The 19999-nt window shown below is 39.4% G+C and overlaps 1 protein-coding gene across 2 annotated transcripts in view; it reads right to left on the reverse strand.

The window, feature by feature from the left end:
- Positions 1 to 1607: 1607 nt before the first annotated feature.
- Positions 1608 to 19999, reverse strand: part of LOC119561065 (alpha-2C adrenergic receptor) — a 62709-nt gene continuing 44317 nt past the window's right edge. Inside the window, exons 2-4 of one of the 2 annotated variants that reach the window (XM_037874907.1) lie at positions 13290 to 13448; positions 9825 to 10424; positions 1608 to 9737 (exon numbers count right to left, since the gene is read on the reverse strand). In XM_037874907.1, coding sequence (XP_037730835.1) covers positions 9264 to 9737; positions 9825 to 10424; positions 13290 to 13448 — 1233 coding nt within the window. In that variant the 3' untranslated portion in view covers positions 1608 to 9263. Of the gene's footprint in view, positions 10425 to 13289; positions 13449 to 19999 lie in introns of both variants that reach the window. The other variant, XM_037874906.1, reaches the window with a different exon arrangement.

Below are 19999 nucleotides of genomic sequence, written 5' to 3' on the forward strand. Positions count from 1 at the left end.
TTGTTCATTTTAAAATGAAGTTATAAAACTAAAATGTTATATTAGGGAAGATATAAACGGCTACATTAATCACATATATGATTCTTATAGCCCACATTTTGCCTCTCACTGTACGTATTTAGACGTCTTTCCGTATCACGTATACGTGTAGTTGCGCGACTGAGCCCTCTCGCTCATTACTCATACGCAGCGTGCAACGGGACTCCTGTTGGTGCCAGGCGTTAAATTAACTAATTAAAACTTGCACAACTCATGTAGCCATCTCGCTTTCTAATTTTTTCTGCCATAGAAACGAGCTCGGTTTGTGTAGCTTCTTGTTTCGTGACAATTATTCGCGGGTGCTTTTAATTTTTTCTAATGCCGCTGCAAAATGATGTTGGCTGCGACTTCTGACCTGGTTGATAAACGCTGCACAAGTTTGGGGGGCAACAACTGAAACAATTAGTACTGTGGCTGGCATTCGGATTTGGCCCGCAGGTTTTCAGTCCCTCTGTGGGTGCGTGTGTGTGTGTTTTTGGGTTGGGTTCCGCAGGAAAGTTGTAGGTTTTAGCCCAGTTTTTGCACCTCGCGGACCGGCGTCACGTGTGTAATTAGCACCTGGCTGACTCACAGACGCGCAGACGGGCAAACAAACTGGCTTGACAAACTTTGCATGCTGCTGGCGCGCTTTTGATTAATGAGCCTGTTGCGGCTCCATGGCGCTAAGAGCGCGTATTTGGCGCTAATTATTTAATTGCGCTCGCAAAACAATTGATCACACAGAAACTTGTTTCATTTTTTGTTTTTACCTTTTTCAAAGGGTACAAAGTGTACACTCTGCTAATGAATCGCCCAGGGATTGAGTCAACAAAGTGTGTTAATTGTGTCCGGTTTGGGGTTTCCATTTGGCTAGATAAACTTCGGACGTAACATTTATTGTTTTCTTTCTGGAAATGCATTAGACTGCAATAAGATGTGCAATTAAACGAGTTGCATTCTTCGGGAAGTTAAGGGTGCATTTTAGAAACCTTTTATTTAACATACAATATATTTATTTAGTAGTTTTTGGGTTTTACAATAGTTTTCTTTTAAATTAAATATTTAAATATTAAACCATTTTTTAACCTAGTACTTCAATGTTCTGTTTTTTCTTGATAGACCATGTGTAATATATTCGTTTTCTACCTGTAAAATACCCGCATACTACTCCTCAAGGTGTGCTATGCCTTTTAAACATACCTACCTTTAAAATCTCCCCCCAGAAGTGCGCTATATTTAGTAGCTATCTCACCTTTTGTTCGACTGCATTTTTAATGACCGACTTTGTCAACCCGGCAATGTCAAGGCTGCTGTGGAAAATCAATATGCTGAGGAGCCGAAATGCCGGTCCTTTTTGGGAGCGGCGTCTGCGCATACAGGAAATTAAAATGCCATTTAAAACGCCGCATCGCCCGCTCGCATTTTTACTCCCTCGGCAAATAAACCTTGCAGAATTTATTGGGTGTTCTCACTTATTTCACTCCTTTTGTAGACCTTTATTACTCTGTCACTTTCGCTTTCCATTGAAATTTCAAGTATTTTTGGGATTGCTGAAAAAGAACGGTGGCACAAATAATTTGACGAATGCATTTAAAGAATTTAAGAATACTTTCGGTTTTTATTATTCAGTTATGATTTCTGCATTTCCGCACTGGTTTTCTGATTCGCTTAACGAGAGTAAGTTTTAAAATGTTTTTGTTTATAGTATTTTGTTTTGGTAGCTTTAGCTTGGTTTTGATGAGTTAGGGTTGGAGCCTCTGTGGTATTTCTTCGTCGGCTGTTTAGTGGTAATTGTAATCGTACTGTATAATTTCAATTAAATCTTTATTGTCCTTTCTACTGGACATATGAATTCACTTAGCTAATAGTTTTAATTTAGTTCTCGTAGTTATCATGTATCGTATGTTCTATATTATAAGTTCCGCTTAGACTACAAGATCTTAGGAAAACAACTTGTCCCATACAATGGGTAAATGTTACGTTTGCTCAAACTCAACTGGTGTGGGGGTAGAAAAACAACGAAACTTAAGTTTTAAATGCGTTTTTAGTTCTTGGTGTTTTTTGTTGTCTCGCTATTCTCAGAAATGTACATTTAGTTTTTGGGAGGAGTTGCCTTTAGTTTAGTTTAGTTGAACTATGATATATGATTGCCTAAATGCTAAAACTTTTCGACTATTGTTGCATTTTTGGGGGAAGGAAGGAGGGGCTTTTTGCTCTGTCTACACTTAGTCTTAGCTTTGGTATAATTAAATACTTTTAGTTTACTTGTTCGACTTACATGCGAAAATTCAATTCTTTGGTGGCTTCAATTTGCAATTTTGTGTTGCTCAATTTACATTTCATTATCGTAATCGTATTATATTTAGGATGAACTATGAACTATAACGTGGCATAATTTATAGGTATTTACAATGCTTAGCTGCTAAGTAAGTTTGAAATGCTCTTAATTCCCTTAACTAACTTTCAATTTTGATTTGAGTTCTCTTTTTGGCCTCTTGCCGTGTGTGTGGGTGAGTGTGGTTGTGTTTTGGTTTTAGTTTTGGTGGTGCTCTACATGCAACCAAGACGTTAAAAGGGGCTCAGATTTTAACGTTTTGACCACCCTGAGTGGATGAGTGATGCACGATGAACCGAGGAGAATCGTAACTCATAGCACCATGTTACTTCGTTGTTAGCTATGTGGACACTACAAAAATGTATAAATATAACGAAATGGGAACTCGCTCCTCTATAACAGATGAGAACAAAAGCAACAACGATGATGTCTAGTTTTAAACATAGTATTTTTCTTATTCGTAGCATATTTTCTGTGTATTTTACCCTTTGTTAACTACAGTTTATTAATCGTAACTTACATGACTAGGGAAACTAACATGCAAATTTGTGCAGCATTTTTCTAAGTAATGTAAATTTATGGCTTACATTTCCATTTGGTTTACATTTCATTGGGTTTTTGTTAGTTTTTTGTTTCTGTTTTTGTATAGTTTTTGTTTTTTTGGGAAGAAACCTTTCGAAATACATACACTTATTCAATATACACACATCTAGTTACATAGTCTGCCCGGGAACAGAAGTTGAAGTCGGTAAAACGAGGGAACGAATACAATGCAAGTGGGTAGAGCGTAATTGTAGTGGAAGACTTCCGCTTAAAATGTAGGTAGCTTTAATTTATGTTCATTTATTCCGTCATTTTTCCGAAATTTGATTTTTAACCGCTCGATTTGATATACATTTGGGTACACTCAGAGATTGTTGTACAGTACACATGTTCTCGGTTCCGTGAAGTATCGCTATGGTTGTTCATAGTCTGGTGGTATTTTTTATTTTGCTCATATTTGATCTACGCACAACTAGGTGGAACAGACACGTATGAGAATATGAGTTAAAATTCTTGCTATGCATATGTCGTACGATACAATTAAATGAGTAAACTTTTCTAAGTATCGGCAACTATAAATTACGCTAAATATATATCTGAACTATTCGAATATCCGCAGTTTGCGTTTATCTAATTTCAAAATTCAACTTTAATATATATATCTGTTTTTATTTATCGTAATATTTATTTTATATATAAATATTTGTGTCTAGTTTACAATTAGCAAAAAGTTTAAGTTTAAATATTGAAATACGTTTAAGTTACTTGCATTTTGCTTGGTTTTTTTGTTTTTTGTAATGAAATAATTTCATTAAACATTTCAGTCATTGTATTTTTTTGGTTTTGAAAGACAAGCCTCAAAACTTGAACTTAGATGGTCGCATGGCTTATCTAATGGCAAACAAATAAATTCCATTGTTTTTCGTCTCTAAGCCTGAACACAGGCATTGGATTTGCTTAGTTTTGGGCGGCTTTTTCAACATGCTAGGGGAGGTAAAAAAGCGTCAAGCATACGACCCGTTGAACCGAACCAGAACCCAAACCGAACCGAACAACCAACTCAACTTTTCCAATTAATCAACGGGGGGCGCATTTTAATGGCCGATGTCGCTGTCGTCATTGCCTCATAAATATTCATGCTGTCAATGCGCATAAATACCTAAGTGCATATTTATGGGCCAACATTTGTCGTTATGAGTTTTACATTTATGGCTTTTATACTTTATTAATTAATATGCAGGGCGGCCAGCGGTATTTCGATGATTCATGCGCTTGCAGCCTAATGGTCACGATAATTGCTCCAGGAGCGTTCCAAAAATATGTGTACATTTATATCACAGACCCCCCAAAAAATTCCGGCGCCACCGGAGCGTTCATGCGATTTCGGCAACAATGCAATTTTCTGTGTTCACTTTTCACGTGTTTATCATGTGGGTGGGTCGTAAACGAAAGTGAACGCCGTTTTGTTGATGGCTCTGATGCTTTTATGTTTGAATTCGTTTCAGTTTTAAGTTTAATTTATTTGCTATTTTTCAAAGTGCCCGTAATTATGACCGGCACGTCTGGGCAATAGTTACGCATAAATAATCATTTGTTTGCATGAGCGATAGTAATTTCCAAAAAGTGCATTAAAACTGCATTTACCATCAGTTGCAAAATGCTCTGGAAATTCCGCAACCGCAGACAAAAAATCATTTAGAGTACCTTTCCCTGTCTATCCGATTTTCTATAAATACCTCTGCAATTTGCCAAGTTAATCAGGCGTTAAATTGGCTTGTGGCACATAATCCATGGCGCCGAAATAGATGTTGACAGAAATGCAAATTCTAATTTACGCATTTTGCGCTATAAATAATTAAATTTCACAAGCGAATTTGCGGCCTCTGGCGTTCGGAATTAAAATGTACAAAACCCAATAAGACTGCAGTAATCTAAAATGTTTTCGTGTAATTATTGTAAATGTTTTAAGCTTAATTTTGTTATTTACTCCATTTCGGAGAACTCCCCTGTTGACTCCAAACAATGAAGGCAAACAAAGTAAAAAATTTGCATTCCAAATCCCATAATTCAATTATGCGAATTTATTTAAATAGCTCTGAATTAATCAAAGTGCTTTTTTCTGGCATTTTTTCTTCCCCTTGTTTGTTTTTTGTTTAGCTACTTTGGTATGATAAATTTTAAATTGTTGTGGAGCATTTAATTTATGGTAATGGCTAATTGTGACGTTAATTGCAATTTTATAAATGGGCCTTAGTAGAGTCGGCAAAGGCAGTTCCCTTCCAAAAAAGGAAGGACACAAAGGATGGCGTTGCGTATACGCAGGGTGGTCTAAAATGCCTGGCAGCTTTTTAAGCTTTAAGTGAAAATGACTTTCAGTGTGCCTGGCAAAACAATGCCATCCGTGGAATGCCGTTCGACACTCATCTGGCTGTCGCACCTAAGTGCAGTTAAGTGCTGCGTGTGTATGGGGTGTATTTGTGTTTACACTGAGAAAAATTAAGAAATTAAGAAGAATGGAACTTAATACAAAAATTTAAAGAAAGGTGTCAGATTAATATTTTTACAAGTTTTAAACGGTAGAATTAAAAACCCTTCAACTTACAAAAATATATTTCTGCAAATTCCACTAATAAATTAAAATTAAAAATAAATTTAGAAAACTAGGATTGTTAGTACAACTGCCTTTAAAAGGGTAACGATATTCTTAAAATCTTTTAAGTGTTATTTCAAAAACATATTTCTGCGAATTCCACGATTTTTTTTTAGTTGATTATGAAAATCTTACGTTTTTAAATTAAACATAAATTTAAGAAATTGGGATTGACTCTACCACTATTTTTAAAATGTTTAAAATAAAATAATATCCTAAAAATGTTCAAGATTTTTTTGATTCGATTTTGCACCTTTTAAATTGATTTCTTCCCAGATAACCTATATTTCAAATTTCTTCTACGTGTACGTCGCGTATTTTAATGTGCCTGCTGCACCACCTGCTGCACCACCCCCTGCACTCCCTGCACCACCCCCACCACTTGGGTTTTCCCCTGCTGTCGATTTCAATTGTTTTCGATTTCGCTTTGTGCACGACGGTCCTTTTTTTCGTCCTGCCATTTAGCCTGTTGTTGTAGCTGTTATTGTTGGACTTTCTGTCGTTGTTCAAATTGTCATTTGAGTGCAGTTGTTGTACACACATTGCTGACAATGCCAAAACGTTCAGCAGGATGCCGTGCGATCCATAAAAAATGCAGGCACCAAAAGCCTTCGGTGTTTGTCTTTCAACGCCATCAAAGTTCTTGCGTCGATTTCCATTTATTCAAATGAAACACTTCCCTGAACACATGCCCACAGACAGCCGACATTCATGGCCGATCTCGGTCACATTATTTATGCGTTCCTAAACAATTTTTAAGAGCTCTCCGGGAACCGCAAGCACTTAGCCTATGGCCAGAACTATAAATCTGATCAATCTCTTCGAATATGCCGACATGTGTTGATAGGTCGAGCGATGCTAAGAGCTGCCGTAAATTTTGGTTGTGGCACAGAGAACAAGGTGATTATAGATGGTATATTGGAGATTGAAGATTTCCAAGATAGCAGTCACAAGTGGCTGGCAGATTTAGTTGCAACGTGCCACAAAGTGTCCGAAGAATATGAGGATCAAAGCCATCGCACAGGAAGTAAAATAAATTGTACGTAAAATTTATGCATAGACTGTCAGCCTTGTGCTGCTCCGTTCTTCTTGTGTGTGGGCTTTGGGCCGTACAATATATATTTTTTCCCAGCCACCTATTTTTTTGGCTTTGGCCAGCAAAACAAGCCATACCAGCCAAACGAAATGGAGAGCCATTCTGGGCCACATGCCAAAAACAGAGTCTGTCCGTCGTTCCCTGTTCCCTGCCCCGGCTGCTCTGCTCCCGTGTCTCCATCTTCGTCTAACTCGGTGTCATTGTAGCGTTCCAGTGACGACTGTCTGTCCGTTCGACTGTATGACTGACTGACTGACTGAATGACTGAATGGTTGAATGACTGACTGACTGGGTGACGGGCTGTCTATTCCACTCGGCCGGGCGCATGCATTTGCTGATGCATGGCCAAAAACTAAAGTGGGAAATGGTGGGGAAAATGGTGAAGGCGAATGAGGTTCACACAAGAAAAATATGATCACGGTTCCAAAGTTTGTATTAAATTTAACACTAAAGAACCAATAAAAGATTAGAGTTGCTTTGTAAAACCTACAGAATTACAGTGTATTAAGTATTAATGAGCGGTAACCCTGTTTAAATTCAAATCTAAGCAAGAAAATGTATTTTTTGCCCATAACAACACCCTTAAATCCTTAAAGTTAAATTACATTCAATACCTATATATTTTAACAAATATTCCTAAACGAATAAAATTGTGACTAGAGCATTAATTAATAAGTATTCCTTGTACTTGTAGCGTCCGGAAGAAATAAATTAAATTAAAAAAGGTAAAAAAAAGTTTCATCTATGTTATAAAAACCTATAAAAACCGATAAAATTATTATTAAATATTGTACAATAAAAATTAAAGAAATTTGGTTAGTGAAATTTTATATAATTATGAAACTGTAGTCAAATAACTGAAAGTACAAACTTTAATTATAACTTCCAAATTTTAGTTCCCTGGATTATAATCTTTTTCTTAATTTTTAAATAGAAATTAGAATAGTTATTTTGTAACAACCCCACATAATATTTAATAAACTATCACAAAAATGTATAATTTTGAAGAGTGTAGATGCCAACCATTTGCATTTGCATCTGTCTGTGCCCATTAGGCATTGGTTCCCATACATTTGGTGTATTTTTCTGCTTTTTTGGCTCCCACTTTCTGTGTCGCTGAGTGAAATATCTTTGAGTGAATGAATAAAACTGCGGCTGCCTTGTGGAATCTGTCGCTTTTTCTGTTTCTGTTGCCATAGCTGTGTGCTCACTTTGTTACACCAAATTGTGCGCCCGTTGTGCTGGATTATAGTTACATTTGTGTGCGCATGGAATTATTGATTTGGCCCCCAGCCAAATGCAGCCTCGCAATTGCAGGCGCCCTGGCTCTTAGATTTTCGAATCGAAGTGGTGGATAAGCGGCTGCCAAAATATTAAAAATGAATTAAATTAATTTGCCGCCAACGTTCGACTGCAACGCACACTTGTTGACCTCGATTTCGATTGCAGGCAATGGCCAACAATTGGTAGGGTCTCGGGGCCCTTGGGGATGTAGGGCTACCTGACTCTTGACACATTTGCAGACTGCACTAATGCTCGGCATTGGCAATGCAGCAGCCGCAAATGGAAATTTGCGAAATTATTTCAAGTTGAATGGCCATAGACGTCGCAAGGCGGACACATCCATTCAGGGAGCATAATAGATGTTTGCCCAGCTCAAATTCTTGTTTGCACAGCTCATGCATTTCTATGAGCTCGTCGAGTGTGAAAAGTGTGTGGGCTGTGGTGGGTTCGGGTGTTCTGGGGGTTCTGCGGGCTCTGGGGCTCTGGGGATTCTGGGGCCTCCGGGATTGGGGTCTCTGGGTTCAAGGGTGCTCGAGAAACCAAACGGAACGAAACCAAAATGCGTAAATTGAAATTGAGAGATTCCATCAAATTCACAGCCGTTCATTGCTTTTGAAATGAGCTACAATGTTCGTTACTTTTTTATTCAAACAAAAAATTCAAAGAAATATGGGGAAGGAGTTAGCGATTGGGAGTGGGCAGAGCAGCAAAACTATCGATTGTTCAGTTGATATTTTCGATAGAATGAGTAGTAGTTGTAACTGTGTAAAGAACGATAACACTTGTGCTCACAATTTTTAAATGGTTAAATATAAAAGTTGTTTAACACCTTGTTGAAAAGTTGTAAACCAATTTAAGGGCCTACAAAATATTCGATTTAATCGATAGAAAAAAGATGTAAAGTTCTAACGGCCAGAATTTCAGGACCTAAAAAATAATCGATTTAATCGATAGAAAAACATGAAATTTTCTAATTGCCAGAAATTCTGTAAACAATAAAAGGCATAAATGTAAAAGCCCGAGGGCTTAGAATTATTTGAAGTTTAAGATAATTATTTTTTAAAACAACTTTTAGTTTTTCTTAATACATTTTTAAGCTACTAGTTGTACCACACAATAGATCGATTGTTTTGCAACTCTGGGAATGGGAATGGCATGGGATTGGCGGACTGGGTCCTAAGGGGGACTTATGGCATTACCAAAACGAAGCAAATCTAACGCCTGTAGTGCTGATACATGCCATGACCATAGCCCATGGGTGTGCTGCCCATGGCACGTTCGGTTGCCTTCTCGATGCTGGCGTAAACGCACCTGTAACAGCACACATAGGCCAAACATCACTTGAACAGGATGCGCCGAAAGGCGCGTCGGAAGTCCTTGTTGAAGATGGTATAGATGGCCGGATTGAGGGCCGAGTTCATGTAGCCCAGCCAGAAGGCGACGGCGAAGGCCGACTCAGGGATGTTGCAATGGCTGCTACATGCCGGCACCAGGATGTACAAGAAGAAGAACGGCAGCCAGCAGGCGATGAAGCTGCCCATGATCAGGCCCAGGATTAGGGTGGCCCGCTTCTCCTTCTTCCGCGCAATCCTGCGCTTCTCCTTCTCCGGATCCCGGGGCTTCGGTGTCTTCGGTATGGCCGGCTCCAGTTCCGCCTTCACCACCTGCTGATGCTGCTGCTGTTGCTGTTGCTGATGCTGATGTTGCTGCTGGTTCTTGTTGGCCGTCGTCGCCGTGGCATGTTGGTTTTTGGCCGCCGTTTTGGCCTCATTGCGACGCTGCTGATTACTCGACTTGCGCCCGAAGATCGGCTGGCAAAGGCGAAACTTGAGCGGCTTGACCACGGCACAGCGACTGACCACGCCGGAATCGCTGCTGGATGGATCGAATTCACTCACCATGTCCGTGTCCACGCCCACGGAGAGGGCTCGACACCGTCCGGCGATCGGCGAGACGCGCAGCTCGTTCCCGGGGGTCTGCAGACCACCACCTGTCGTCGCTCCCGCACTTCCATTTCCCCCACTGCCGGCGGACGGGGCTCCTCCGTCCATGGCCACGCTGCCGTTGTTGTTGTTCAGCGCATTGATGGAGTTGTTGCTGCCCATGGACGGCGGCACGGGCACATTGAGACCCACCCGACCGGTGGCTATCGTGCTCACCTGGAGCGTCTCCTTGGGTGAGGTGGGTGATGGTGGTGCTCCCGAGGAGCCCCCATTCCCACTGCTCACCACATTCATCGAATTTGAGCCCGCCCCATTGGGATTTGTGTAGGCCAGCACAGTCTGGGCGGCCACCGCCTCCAGCTCCCCCGCCTCCGAGGTGGAGATGTCGGAGGCCAGGTCCATGGTCACCGTGGGTATCTGCATCGGCAGACTGGCGCTGTTCGGTGGTGTCTCGATGGTGGCTATTTGGCGCTGCTGGTGCAGCTGCAGGGCGGAGGCGCCGCTGGAGGAGGGCATCGGTATTGTTCCTTTCTTGGCGGTGGTGAAGCTCGTTACCTGCGGCGAGAAAAGTCAAAGGATTAACCACCATTAATTCGCCAAAAGGTCACAAAGGTATAATTTCGCCCACAATAAAGTGTGTCATAGGTTCAATTTACTTAACTACAAATAAATGGTTCATAAATTCATAGCTAAAGTTCTTTATATTGTAATTCTATTTCTAGAGCTTGAAGTCCTCTATTTTAAATAGTTCTTTATAAGTATTGGAATTGTCTAGCCTTTTTAATTATTTCACTCGTTTTAAGACAATTTTGTTAACCCAAAGATAAATTTTTAAAAAGTGCTTATTAACATTAAATAATTAAAAAAAAACTTAAGAAAATATGTAAAGATAATAAATTCATCGACCCCTTTCAATATTCAAGAAAATGTTTGAAAATGTTATAACAAATTAGAATATTAATTAGCCTAAAACAATAATACAAAAATAATCTACTCTTCAACCATTTCTAATTCATTGGTTTTTCGAATACTTTTATCAACATTTTAAGAATGTTGGATAACAAATTAATATGGTTCCATATTTTAGAAGGTCTTACGTCGATAATTATTATTGATTATATTATTAAAAACGAGCAAGAGATACTTCAATATATATATAAAAATAATTATTGACCATTTTCATTTGAGTGGTATTTTAGACTTTGTGAAAATAGGTTTAGGAACTTTAATGTGGGTCGTTAGAGAGATCCATAAATAAAGATTGCTTATTAAATCTTCTCACGTCGATAATTCTTATTGATTTAGAGATCATAAATTCGCTTGCACTCGTTTTTAGTTTGCGAGTGCTGTTGTCGCTGGCACGGTTCGTAGTTCGCAGTTCTCAAAGTGGTTCTGTGTGATTAAGAGTCGCACATGCTCGGGCCTTGCAAATTAGCTTGCAGATCCGCACAAGTGCAACTGCAGTCGCGAACAGGGACAGATGGCCCAACACTTGCTGGCTACAACAGTTTTCCATTTCGAAAATCCTGTTTAAGCCAACAGGCGGCAGAAACGCGTCCGAGCGCGCGGATTACACAAACATGGAGCGAGGGCTGTTGCTTTTTGGACGGGTTGTGAATGGGGACCGGAGGGGGCTAGGCAGAGGGGCTGTGCATATTCAATGCTCGAAAAGCAGCAACAATTACCCCGGGCAATTAACAGAGACACAGAGCGTCCCAACGAAAATGAAAATAAAATAAGGGAGGGATCCCTGATAGAGGGTAGGAGTACCCATCAATTTAAGGGAAAGAAAAATTGAAAATAAAAAAAAGCTTTAAGTAAATATAACAAACTATATGTTCTACCTTGAAATTTTCGAAATCAATATAATTCAATCTGTTTATCAGTGTGAGTAGAACTTTTTAAATATAAGCACTAATTTGTAAATATCCAAAAACATAAGTTTTAATATGAACTACATTTTTTTAATACATTCAACTATTAAAATAAATTAATATAAATAGACATTTTAAAATAAACATATTTAAATATTAAATTAATATAGTAAGGACCCGTAATAGTAATAAAATGTTCAAATTTCTCTATACCTATGTTTAACCTAGCTATATGGTGTTTAATTTTAATTGTGAAAGGTTTTTTTTTTAAGCAGATTAGTAACCAGTCATCAAATATTTAAATGGATTTGTATTACTTTGTCAATAGATGTTTAATTTTTTTTTTATATCTATACACTCTACCCTAGCTCTCGCAACCTAACTGTCTCATAAGGAAAGTTCACCTTAGGGAATAAAAGTATTTAAGAGTTGGCATTATAAAGTACAGAGGGTCTCTGTTCATTATTATTTTCAAAAATGTAAAAAAATATTCTTTTTTTTTTATTAAAATATTTATTTTACTATGAAAACTGTACAATGACTGATCATACCCCGCAATGGGTGTAGAACACAATGCTCCAAGCAAATCGCGCTGTCAGCATATGTGTGAGAACCGGCCCCTCTGTTTTCCCTGATTTCGGTTTTTCCTCTGCTGCCGCTGTCTCTGCTTGTTTTTCCGCCGCCATCGGCCCTCCACCGCTTTTCCCCCGTTTGTTAATCGCTCGTTTGGGCCGCTGCTCTTGAATTTGTTTGCACAAAATGGTCGAGAAGTGTCGCTGATATTGCCAGCACTGTCCAGACGGCAATGTTTTCCACCACACTTCGGGATTCCCCCTTTTTTCAGCTTTTGTCCATGTGCACTGCACATACAGTTAATTGAAAATGCAAATTGCGTTGCATTGGCACTCGTTGCGGCAGGTAATTGACGATCATTAGAGACTTTTCACTCAATCAGTGGATTTGGGGCGGGGTTTCGATTAAATTTGCAGCGATAATTTTCCAACAAAGGCCGTTAAGAGCGGGTGTGTGGAGTTGAGTCAGCAAATGCCATTGGATTGAATGGCCCTGCATAATGGCCATTTGCCTTAACGTGGCCAACTGCAGCAGCGGCCAAAATTGCAACGTTGGCAAGCTGCAATTGGTGGGCCAGGGGCAAAGAGGGGTCAAGTCCTGCACACGTAACCCACAAGTTGTTGATGGGAAATTGAAGCGAAGCATGTGTGCTCAATTTGCAGCTTCCTGGGGTAATGCACAATTACTTTTGGCCACCGCCAAAATCGGTGTGGGTTAAAGGTGCACATGTGAGCGAATATTACACATACGCCGCATATGCCACAGTCGGTTAGAAGAATTACATTTGTCCATTGAATCGTAAAAATTCCCATTTCCCTGCCTGACACATTTTGCGGCCAACCGCATTAATGGCTCAAAGGTGTGATACCAAAAACCCTCTGATGTGCTATTCGGGGTAAGCCTTCGTCAGAGTTCATTAGGCACACAAACATTTTCCACGGGTCAAAATTCATAAATAATCAGATTCACTCACCTGTTCGTTGTTCGTTTTGCGGGGATGCTTTTTAATGCCCCTCCTCGCCCGCGCCTTGGCGGCAAAGTAAATTCGTATGTACACAAAGACCATTATGCAGCTGGGTATGTAGAAGGAGCCCAGTGCCGAGTACAGCACGTAGCCAATGTCCTCGCTCAGCTGCAACAGAAAAAGGACGGGGATTAGGCATTATTGGTAGGGGCCAAATGGGCTTGCTTAAATCGGCGTCAGTGGGTCCAAAGTCATGTCAAAGGTCCATTTGGATCTCAAGATAAAGTAGCCAGTTTAAAAGTTTAAAAGTTCTTTTTCTAGCTCAGGCCCTATTAGTTTTCTTAAATCTTTTGATGCTTATGAAATAATATAATTAGAAAATATTACGAGTTCGTTGAGGATGGATGTGGTTCGATAAGCGATAAATCTTTAACCCAATTTCTCTCGCCCTTATAGAAAGAATCGTATTTTTTCGAGATAAGCAAAGGCATATGAGTATATGGAAAGAATGTTATCAGGCATGAGAGCAAAAGAGTAAAATGCGTGATCATGTTATCCCAAATCTGGTCTTAATGTTCATTTGCAAGATTTGTTGTTTCAGTATACGCAAAACATTGCTCGGCAGAACACGTCAATTATTTTCCGGTTTTAATGAGTCGTTACTTATTTCTGCTGACGGCTCTTTCTGTCCTAAACCCGATCCTTGGATATATGCGAGAACAAGCAAGATTTAACAGACTGGAGCGCTGTACTAATTCAGTTTATCGCGACTTACAATACCTGGAATATCGCGATTGCAATAGTATCACCTTTGATAAATTAAGATTCAGTTCGTTAATCGGTCTTGTTTCACTGCAGTTGGAGAATAGCAATTTTTCTGTGCTGCGTAACGATCAGTTTTCGTCATTGGAAAATCTGAAGAATCTTGAGCTGAGTTCAAACTCCATAGGCATTGTGGAAAGTGGTGCCTTTAACCACCTTACACAGCTGGAGAAGCTTGGGCTTCGGGGCTGTGGTCTTACTGAACTGCCGGAGAAAGTATTTTTTCCCCTCCCTGAACTGCAGTATCTGGACCTCAGTGACAATGAAATCACGAGCTTGCCGGAGAGCATATTTACTGAAAATGAAATTCTATGTCATATGTTTATGAGCTTCGGAGCCTTAAGTATCTTAACATCAGCCACAATCTATTGATATACTCTGAGTTATATTTAATCTTGTCGGCCAGCCTCACTCATTTGGACATTTCTTACAATAGGATACATAGTTTAAAATCTAACTGGTTCCGTGGCATGAATAATCTTCAAAGTCTGCGCTCGGAAGGAAATCACTTATATTTTTACGATCATAGCTGGAATTATCTTCAATCCCTAAAAGAGATTGTGGCTTTTGACTTAGGACCCTTCGACACAAGTGTCGAAGACGATTTGAAAAAAATGTGTAAGAAATGTGGAATCCATTTTATTGGAAAGGCGATTGTCGACAAAGAATGACTATAAAGTGCAATTAAGCTGGGTTTCACAAGATGGAGAATAGGGTTTCTGACGCAAAAAGTCAATACAAAGAGTTGGCCCTGAACTGCGAATAAGCAATGTTCATTTCGGCACAGAATATCAGCTAAGTAACTCCGAAAATGTTAGATTGCAGTGGCTCTTTTGGCGTTAAAACTTTAATTGCAATACTTGTATTTTTGACGGTGGCGAATACAATAATTTGGTGGTTTCTCTATAAAAAAGGTTTACCGTCTCGAGTGTAAGGAAAGGGATCCTTAAGCTCGAAAAAAGACTTAAAAATCATACAATCAGGAGTGCTCTCGTTTTCACTTTACTTTTGTGATTTCGCTTTGTCGTTTGGGAAACACAAAAAATTGAGTTTTGAGCAAGTTTGCAAATTTAAACAAAAAAAGGGAAAGTTAAAATGTGAGCATGGCTGAATGTATTGAATTGAAAGGATTTTCCCCTCAAAAATAAACTATCAACAGTAAAGCTTACTTAATACCTCTTCAGAATTCAATAAAAATGTATAATGTTTTTTATAAGCTTTTATATGTCCAATTAATGTAATCATATTTTAATAACTAAAAAGGTATGCACATAGTGAAATCCAGCATAAGCAAGAAGACAAGCTGAAATAAAATAAATTGCAAACCAGAGATTGATGCATATTTTTCAAAGCGATAAATTGCAAACCCCAAAAGATTTTAAGGACCTACTGAAGCACTTGGATTTTTATTTCCTTACTTTAAGAGATAATAAAAAGATAAAGATAAAATATAATTTACTGAATTGTAATATTTCAATGTCTTTGGAAAATCAAGCTAAATTGCACCCACTTTAATTTAACCTAACGAATTTTCCAATATAAATGGGTTTTTATCGACGACTACATTTAGCTTTATTTTGTTTTAATTAATTTTATAAGGTTACATTTTCCTTTCATCGAATCCTTATCCTTGAACTTGGCTCGTTGCCGTTATGAGAGCTTTTGGAGCATTAACTTTACCAAGTTACCTCAACTATCGCTTGCCAGATTAAATTTACGACGTAACATCCGCTTTGAGTCTTCTTTTCCTTGGTACTTTTTATCCCTTTAGCTGGGCTTGTTGCTTTCGGCCATATTTTCGGGCTTGATAGTGGGGTCATTGAGTGCATTAGGCTGATTTACTGAAAAATGCATTCCGTCTTCGCTGCCTGGCGAAAAATGTTTTTGTCTGATGCTGCCTGGCCTCACCATCGTCGATTCTGCGCCCCGAGTTCATTTTTCCTTGGGCATTTATGTGAAATATGCAAAGTGCATGAAATTTCATAACGTTAAATGAGGTAAAAGTATTAGATTACCGCAGCGCACAAAAGGGCTTCTTCCACCTGCCAGCGAAAAGTTTTCGAGGCACATTTTCTGGTACTTGCAATTGCATTTTTATTAAAGCTGGCGGAATTAAATCGTCTCGTTCTTTCTGCTTTCCAACCTTTCTGCACAAAAATTATGCAAATTAAGTGTTTTGATGAAAGGCATTCGAAAAAGTGCACTTGACAGGAGAAGGAGGATGTTGAGGAGGTTCATGTTGGGGCTGAGGTTGAGGTTCAGAAGGGATTGCCCGAGCAGCTTTGCCCTTTTGAGTTGCTGTTCGCGTTGTTCGCCGGCGAGTGGCGTGCATAATGAAAAGCTTTTGTCCCGTTGTTACTGCCACTGCTCATGGCTCACCTCAATCCTTATTCAGCGCTCCTGGGAAATGCATAACTTTACACTGGCAATAAACGCTCCAAGTATCGGGAGATTTATCTCATTTCCTGTCTGAGAACAATATTATATAAATAGGAAACCAGACCGTAATAGGGAAATATGGTAAATTCGGGGTATTCGCCTATTGCTGAAAGCGGATGTGGTTCGAGAAGCGATAAGGCAGGTTTTAAGCAGCTCTCAAACGCAATTTCTCGACTTATCTTGAACTTTATAAATCGATTGGGACCAAGAAATTCTAGAAGAAATGCTATTACTCAACTAGAAAGAATGTTATTATTGCCGTTGCGTTCGATAACCAATCTGATATCACTACAGTTGGAGGCAAGCAACTTTTCTGTATTGCGGGACAATCAATTTTCCCCTTCAAAAAATCTGGAGAACCTTAAGATCTGAAATGAGTTCAAAATCCATAGGCATTGTGGAAAGTGGTGCACAACCTCACGCAGCTGTGTGGCAGTAGTCAACTCAATATTTTTGGTGGTTTCTCTATAAAAACCATTTACCATCTCTCGAGTGTAAGGAATCTTAAATCTTAGATATATCAAAAAATTAAACACATTTTGAATTGAAAGGTTTTTCCTTCTCAAAAGTAATATGTCAAATGTAAAAATTACCCAATATTTCCTTAGAATTTAATAAAATCCCTAACTGTTTTTCGTACAAGCATTCATAATAATGTGTTGCTTATTATGCTATCATATTTTTGGTTGTTACTTGCAATTTCTCTCAGTGCAGCTACCCTTTCGCATCGGAGTGGCGTCGGAAATCTGTGGCCGATATCAGCTGGTCAACTTAAGCTTGCTCCCACTGTGAATTGCTGTAGCCGGCTAAGAAATCGACCAGCAATTTATAAAAAATTCTTTACATACTTTATAAACGAGTATATCTGGGAAAGAATCTCGGGCCATGGACAAACGAAATTTATTTAAGTTTTAAGCTGCTTACACTCACAGACCGAGCGGCATATACAGGAAAATTGAATTGCCGGAAGGGTAAGGGGAGCCAACTGTAAATACGAGCACATACATCGCTGGACTCGTATGCGGAGGCAGCTTAAGTGCAGCCCAGTTTATCATAAGCCGCAGGCGAAGTTGCAGCAGAAACAGGCTGAGCTAGACAACTTTATCCTGCTGCCAAAGCAGAATATAAATTTGCCAGGATATCGCAACCTCCCTCCGTCTCGTACCTCCCAAAAACCAGGGTTGTGGCAACAAAATAAGCATAAAGTATTAAGCGCCGGGTATAATGTTGCCGAAATATACATCAAGTGGCAGGTTGAGACGACGAGGAGCGGGAGGAGAACAGCACCAGTGGATCCGAGGAGATGAGTAGAGCCACCAACAGCTACTTAAGCTGGATTCTTGAATGCTGACGCTGCCTGGCTGGCTGTCTCGGTTTTCAACTTATTGCCTGCCGCACAGGCAGCACGCAAACTGCACTTGAAACAATATCGCAATTTTGCTAGTTATGGGTTTTTAATTATTTACTTTTTTCCCCAATTTAGTACTGATTAATCATCCAATTCAACTATTTAATCTAAGGAAACATCTATTCCTCAAAGTGTTAAGTTGCTGAACTTTCATCAGTTCGGCAATTAAAAGCTTAGGGAATACCCAGTATATATTTTGACTAAGGAAATCGTATGTATGACTCCTTTCTTTACTGTGTAAAGAAGACATTTATTAATTAAGTTTGAAAGATACAAAATTAATAAAACCTTTTGGGTGTAGTTTGGTTTTACTATGTTTCGATACAATCAATGTGACCACTTTTCCTATCTTAAAGTATAGGTAAACCTCAAAATGTCCGTTAAAATTAACATGTTTACAAAATTTTTAGTTCATTTAGATACAAAATGAGTATTTTTAAATTTAATTTCTTTATGCAACACTTAAAGTAAATTTGAATATTCTATCTACAGGTTTTTACTAGAATGGGACTTAAAAAATCAATTTAATTATTTTAAGGCAAGATAATCACTTTGGTAATTACTACCACAAATAATTGAATATTTTAAAAGATATAGATATTTTTAAAGGTGCATCAGATGCAGTGGCAGCGAGTAAACTTTGTTGCAACTGCTCTTGCAGCAGCATTATAAATGGTCTCGTCATTTACGGTTTACTCTTGATATATTGACAGCATTTGTCAGCGATTCACGCGCAACCGAAACGAACTGTAATCGTACCGCACCCGACTCCAGTTGAGTTCTGTGTGTTCTGGCCCAAACGAGTATCGGGGGCATTTAGGCAAAAGTTGGCCAAAAACTTTTCTCGGTAGGCCCGAAAGTTGCGCATACGCGACGTGTGTGCACGTCGCTCGGGAAACACCTGTAGCAAAAACAGTGGGCCTGAGGACGAAAGTTTTGCACACACTGTGATAATGATGTTGAGCCGAGGGGGGGAACAATATTTTATTAACGCATTTGAACAAAGCTCTTAAACAGACATTTGTGCGGGCCAAAAACGTGTTGGCCGGGCAGGAAACTAGTGGGCGAACAAATAAATTGTCAACTGTGCGTGACGATAACTTTGCGCAGCGGATTTAATGTAATTGAAAACTTCACTTTGTCGCTGCATTTTCCCTTGGCCCGTTTCCCGTCGCCCATTTTCCGTTTCCCATTTCCCATTTCCATGCACCTTCAGAGCTTCCTTCAATCCCTGCAGCCTTCAATCCGCATTCCCCTCAATCCATCCGCAAGCTGCATTTGTGCTAATTTGCAGATTTTCAAATTGCAGAGGGCGCCATTGTTTATTTAAAAGTTTTTCCACGCGCTCGCCGAAGAACGAGCGTGCAAAAGCAGAAAAGGCAAGGAAAACCAGGGAAAAACAAGGAGCGCTGCGAAAAAGAAAAATAATTATTCTGCAATTTTTAATTAAATGGCAATGGCAATTGTTGTTGCGCTGCTCCGGCTCCACAGCCGCTTCCTCTGCATTGGGGAACTTAAGCTGACGGAAACAAAAACTCATTATGCGCCACCAAATTCGTTAGTCGAGCAGGAGCCCCGGCAGAAGCAAAAGCAACAGCTAAAAGTGTTGATGATGACAAGTGCCACAGAAAAAAAGGACGAGGAAAATCAGCACTGGTAAAAAGGAGCTTGATGAAAGGGCTGACGAAGGAGACCGAGTGGAAATTTATTGAAAAGTAAACATGGCAAGCAGGCCCAAATGGGCGTAATTAAAAGTATTAAATTCCGCCGTCCACGCGGCGTATGAGCGATGCCTTAAAGGTAGATCCACTTCCGCGGGGACTTATGGCCACACCAATAGCTGCCAGCAATCGCAAATAATATGTAATGGAATAAAATAAAGAAGGAATTCCGCTGTAAACACAAAAGAATTTCAATCCGCATTGCACTGCAGAAAGTTTGCACCCCGGCTGGGAAAAAAAAGAACGCGGAACAAAAAGTTGAGTCAAGCTCACAAATGTACGAAAAACAAAATGTATGTGTAAGAACGACACTTGGAAAAACAGAAATT

The sequence above is a fragment of the Drosophila subpulchrella genome, unplaced genomic scaffold (assembly GCF_014743375.2).
Source record: "Drosophila subpulchrella strain 33 F10 #4 breed RU33 unplaced genomic scaffold, RU_Dsub_v1.1 Primary Assembly Seq354, whole genome shotgun sequence".
In the NCBI taxonomy this organism is placed as follows: Eukaryota; Metazoa; Arthropoda; class Insecta; order Diptera; family Drosophilidae; genus Drosophila; species Drosophila subpulchrella.